We start from the raw sequence: 6,023 nt of genomic DNA, 5'->3' as shown, positions 1-6,023 counted from the left end.
TTTTCCAGCCTCAGCAATTCTATGATTCTATGATTCCCCTGCACACCTCAGAGGAGACATGAGGTAGCTGTAGACAGCATAAGGTCTCCCCTCAGTCATCTTTCCTTAACACTGAACAAGCCCGGTTCTTCCTGTTCCCCCTTTGGGAGCAGGGGCTCTGTGTGTCTTTTTCCTCCCTATCATCAGCAACCGACCCACTTGCCATGACTGCTCAAGACTGACGGGGAGAGGCTTTGCAATGACACTGATCATCTGGCATGGTGGACTTGTGTAAGTCCAGTTTGCTTAAGTTGTCTCTAATTTGATCTTCCTGTGCAGTGGGTAGTGTTTTACTTCCCCAGACTCTGCCACTAGGCTCAAGACCCTCCCTGCTCAGGGAAGCATAAAAGCAGACCTTAACTGCTGTGTATTTCATATATCTTATATCACTACTATAGGCCTGGAATGTCACAACTGCCAAAGCTTTTGTAACATGCAAAGGTTCTCTGGAATTTCTCAGGAGGGGTAAAGTTGTCCCAAACCAGAAGAAATGCATGGACTGAAGAGACATTTACATAAAATACATGTAACACTAACCTGGAGGTCATCACAGCAGAGCAGAAAAGGAAATGTCTGATCACACATCAGCCTTTCAAATTACACATACACATGTACTACTTGCACTCCAAATTACTTCTCTACTGTCACTGTTTCTGAACATCCATCTAGAACTTTACAGTCTGGAATAAAAGACCTAGAAAACAAACAGTCCTACCTTGTACTTCAGGGTAGAGAGACATGTAGAGCAGGCACCATAGTAATGTGTTAGAAGTTGTGTCTGTGCCTGCGATGAAGAGGTCACCGATAATAAAAAACAGGTAATCTTCATTAAAACTGCTCTCCTTGTTGTTCTTTTCTTCTTCTGCGTGGATGAAGTACATATCAATGAAGTCCCTGGGATTTGCTGCATCCAGTGTATCCCTGTGCTGCGCAATGATTTTCTTGAGGAAAGCAGTAATATCTAATTCTGTTTTCCTAAGTTCCCGGAAAGGCCCAAAGGGCAGGTAGTACAGCCAAGGGCAGATATTGACCAGGATCATGTAACTGTTCACGCTCAGCTCTAGCGCACGGGCCATGTTCTTCAGCATCGTCTTGAACTCATCATCCTCGTAGTTAAAACGCCTGCCAAAGGCCATGGAACAGATAACATTGGACACTGCGTTGCGAATGATCGGAAAGGGATTAAACGAATCCTTTCCATGCTTCAGCATTTCCTCCTTTATAAACTTCAGCTCCTCGATGATTTTAGGCTCTAAGCTGTTTCTTCCTACTCCAAAATGCCGCAGTGTTGAGAGAGAAAATTTCCTCTGTTGCTTCCAGACAGGGCCATAAGGTGCAAAAATGACACCTGGAAGAGAAAGGAAGAGTCTGAACCCAAAATGCTCTATTTTCAAGAAGAAAGGGTTAGATAGGCCTGCAACTCATGAGCCAGAAGAGAGGGAAATGATACATGGCCAATCTATTGCAAGCACTGGGCTAGCAGCTAGAGGAGGAACACAAGGTTCTTTATAACAGTGTTAGGAAATCCTGTCCCTCCTTTTCCCATTCAGTAAAATGAATATAACAGTAACATCAATAACTTTATTAGTCTTTCCAAGACACTAATAGATAGAGAAAAGGTACTGTAGATGCTTTATTACAAATTATAACAATTCTGTAGGAACTGCTACTCTGGGACATATGTTAACTATAGCCTTTTCTCCTCCATGTCCTGAGACATGAATTCCTTCACTGAGGCCAAATATAAGATATTAAAACACAAACCAGCTTGCATTTCTTTTCCCCTTTACATTATACAAACTTCTCAAAACTGTTTGTGCCTGTACATATTTCTGCTGCAAGCAAGGTTTTTCTTCAACTTGTAATCAGAATACAGGATGCATATGCTGAAAACAAATTAGGAAGGTGAAGTCAGGCTGAGAGCCACTTGGCAAAACCTGCTTGATTTGCATCTCAACAGTTTTGATACCTCTGGGCACGTGCTCTGCATGATTGCATCATTATGAAACACGATTTAAATTAAAACCCTTAGCTTCAAGCATAAATATTACTCACTTACAAACAGAATTACCAGACCACACCAAAGATACCAGAGGTAACAAAATACACAACCTGCTATTTTTAATGGACCCCATGGTTAACCTGAGAAAGTTTAAAGTCATCAAAACACAGTGCTGTGTTCTTCTAGTAAGTGACACCACAGCTGTTTTTCTGAAAATAAAAAGTTACTTTATAAAAACAACATCAATTCTCTTGTCAACTGTAAATCTTAATGTTATTTATAAAAGAAAGAGAAACGGCCAGGAGAAACTAGCAACATAATAAAGCACAATGTTTCAATACTTAACATGACCTATATTTCTATTACAACTTAATGGTTGCAGCTCCTAATGCAGAAAGGAAAACAAACAAATAAGGAATCTATGGCTAGAAAGAGAAATCTGTAGATGTGTAAATAAGATAACTGTACTCAGAAGGATCTGCAATCCCAAAGGTATTAATAGTTCCATGTAACATAAAGCTGGTAATATTTCTATCTACATTCGCTGACTACATTACCTACTCACAGCAGTAACAACAGACAGGAGAATACAAACACATGACCTAGTTTCAAAAGCCCTAAAGAGAACAAACAGTGTATTATGAAGCTGAGAATCAACTGAACTTCATCTTCTCTGCATGGAGACCTCCCTCAGGAAATCTACTCCCTAGCACTTTAAAACCAGAACCAAAATCTTTTGAGAACCTCCTTCTCAAGTACTATTTCCTGGTAGCACTGGTGTTCTCAAGAAGGGTAGGTGAAAAAACTGGCTTATTTGGGGCTTCATGTCATTAGGAAAATTGGTTTTAGGATCCAACTACTTTCATAAAAGAAAACAGACCTATGGTCTTGAACGTAAAGAAGACTCTCCTATCCACACGGGAAGGTCAATATCAACTACAAATCTCCCCACGCTCAGAGTGTCTCTCCAGCAGCCATGCACAGGGCATGGCTGCACAGCACAGTCCCAAGATCCCAAACTACTGCTGGATACTAACAACTGATTTACATATTGGGAAAGAATAAATAGGCGACAGATTAAGGAGGAAGAAGAGCATAAAGTTAAAATAACAGAGATTAGAGAAGAAAGAAAACTGCCAACTGGATCACTACCAGGCAATAATAATAGACTAGGACATCACTATTTTCAAAGAAAATCTCTGAACGACCTGAAAAGTCAGTGTTTCCAACACAGACAGATACATTAAAAAAAAAAACAAAATCAAACCACCAATGCCCTGGAGAATGTACAATAACAAATTCTGAAGCAACAAACCCCCAGAATAACCAAGACTTTCAACACAACCAACAAAGTAACAAGCACACAGAAAACCTGAAAGGTTGTTCCAGTCTCCCTTTTCAGACGAAAAATCCAAATCCTCATAAGAAGCATGTTTTGGCAAAGGCTAATTTGCCTCCCTCCTCCGAATTTCTCACTGCTTGCTTTAGTGTTGCTGCAATATTGGGAACATGGACAAACAGAATCATAGAATCACAGAATGGCCTAGGCTGGAAGGGACCTTAGAGACCATTTAATCCAACCTCCCTGTCATGGGCAGGGACGCCTCTCAACTAGATCAGGCAACACATGGGGACTGAACGGGGATCGAACTCGCCACCTTGGTGTTATCAGCATCACGCTCTAACTGACTGAGAAGATATTTAACATGTTACTTCTTCATTGTGCCATGTCCACACCTGACATGCACAAGGCAGGACTACAAAGGCAGATGACCATGCAAGCTCCATCCACTTTGCTACTCCTCGTAGATATAGAATACAAAAATGCTTTACTAAAACAAAAATGCCAAAACCTACTTTTTTCCCCTCAATCTAGTATTTCTCTTTCTGTAGAAACCAGCACCTCCACCTTCTCCCTTAAATTCTCGCTGTGCATCACACGCAGACAAGAAGGCCTCCTTTCTTTGCTACTTCGTTGTTGAAATGCAGCATTTACCATTTCTGATACTTTCACTTGCTCTCCCCTGGGCAGAATACATTATTTATATCTTACATGCAACACAGCCACACACAGCTGAGATAAGCCGTTCTTTCTTCCATAACATACCCAGCTTATCAGCTCAGAGTAAAGACAAAACTACAAGAAAAAATACAGCTTATAAGAAAATAGCCCCATCTTTCCACCAGGTAGTCTGTTTCCAGAACAACGATGTAGGATCTCAGGATGGACACTTACTGCACAAAGCATCCCAGCATTGTGATACCTAAGTCATGAGCAGTAGATCTGGAGTTAAACAATCATCCCCCTTCTATCATTTCCTTTTCCAGTACATACAAACACAACTGTCACTGTCCCGATCCTTAGCAGTCTCATCACCTGAGCTCCTGAAACTAAGTGCAGGCAGCTCCCAGACCAAACTTAGGAGGCCTCCCGTTTGAGTGTTGTAACCCATCCATCTCCTCCATGAACCACACAGAGAAAGAAACACTTGTTAGCCCAGAGGTCTTATGGACAACATTTCAAAACTGAGGTTAGAGATTTACATTGTGCCTACACCACACATGCCAAAAAGAAAACACAAAGCTTTCAGAAAATACATATCGTTCACTTCGTACCCCTGCTGGTTCTGTAGCAACTGCCTTCCCAGTAGCACAAATGCAGCATCGCAAAGGTTCAGTTGTCTCCTACATGCCAGCACTAAAGCCAAGCCAGACCACTGAGAGCAGCTATGACTTCCAGTGGCTTTCAGATCCTCCTTATGCAGGGGTCAGGCAAGCCCACATTGCCCACATTCACTTTTTCCTTTGTGTACTCAAAATACACTGCCCCACAGTTTGTTCTGCAACACTCTCACATCTGCACCGATTCGACTCATTGTGCCAGTTAATGTAGACAACTGGGCAAAGTGATGTCTGTGCCACAGTGCAAGAGGGCAGGCACGGGCCCCGCACTTGGCTGCAGCACGCTCTGGACAACCAGCTCCTGACACTTCGAAATGCCCTGGAACATCCACCTGTGGAAGATGCTAACTGCCCTGGGTATTCTAGTGTCACTGCATTCAAAAAGGTCTTACCAGAGAACTGTCCTGAGAGAACAGGAAACACAAAATTCACAGCATTCAAAGAAAAAGAAATCTACCACAAGCCTGAATATAGAGCTTTACAGAACCACTAAAACCAATCTAATGTCTAAGTGCTCTTCCCATTTCCTCCTCCCAGTCCTTGTTAAACATATCTAAAAACTTATCTAAATGTATCTAAAAATAACAACTTTGTGCCAGTAATATCTCTCAGATCAATGTATCATTTTTTTATCCTTTAAATCAATTATAACACAAGTACCTGACTGCTTTTTAATAAACACGATCTAAGTCCCTTGATTTCCTCTTATCTTTATTGGGGCAATTCTGATACAGTAAAAGCTGAAAACTAAGAGTTTCATGCACTTAACCAATACATGTCTCCAGCCTCAAAAGAAAAGATAAAAGAAGTTCACAATACAGGTAGCACATTAACCAGCCTCCTGAGCTACCCCTCTTAAACTGAAAAACGAAAAGGTAGCTCTCCACAAACACTGCTATCAGTGATGGACGCAAAGACTAAATGTGAAGAAATTCTAACTGTGATTCTGCCATCATGTGTTTAAACTCCCTGCGCGCTTTTTTTTTTTTTTGGCAAAAGCTAGCAAACTGTCCTTCGACCTATTAAAAAAATCAAACAAATATGCTCAGTAGGTTTCGACAAGCATAGGGCACCACACCTGCAAACGTCTCAGCAACAGCAGCTTTTTTTTTTCAGCGCAGACTGTGCCCCTGCGGGATGCCACCCAAGGCTGCTCTTGGCCAGCGTTACCTTGGCGAGAACTGGGCAAGCGCACCGTTACCTTTTTGGCACTGCTGCCAAAGCATGTGAAATTCCTTCTCCTGATATAACTGAAGGACCTTAGCTGACAGACGAGCTGCTTCTTAAGTCCCTGCACGAA

At 41.8% G+C, this 6,023-nt stretch overlaps 1 protein-coding gene across 1 annotated transcript; it reads right to left on the bottom strand.

The window, feature by feature from the left end:
- Positions 1-754: 754 nt before the first annotated feature.
- LOC104276765 (cytochrome P450 2U1-like) lies at positions 755-4,784 on the bottom strand (the record flags this gene model as incomplete). Its single annotated transcript, XM_009873190.1, has 3 exons — positions 755-1,387; positions 4,164-4,196; positions 4,760-4,784. Coding segments are annotated over 3 exons (691 nt in total), but the record flags the coding sequence as incomplete, so codon positions are not given.
- Between the last annotated feature and the right edge of the window lie 1,239 nt (positions 4,785-6,023).

The sequence above is a fragment of the Apaloderma vittatum genome, unplaced genomic scaffold (genome assembly GCF_000703405.1).
Source record: "Apaloderma vittatum isolate BGI_N311 unplaced genomic scaffold, ASM70340v1 scaffold35007, whole genome shotgun sequence".
Lineage (NCBI taxonomy): Eukaryota > Metazoa > Chordata > Aves > Trogoniformes > Trogonidae > Apaloderma > Apaloderma vittatum.
The sequence above is the reverse complement of the archived record's forward strand: the minus strand, read 5'-3'. Positions and strand labels throughout refer to the sequence as shown.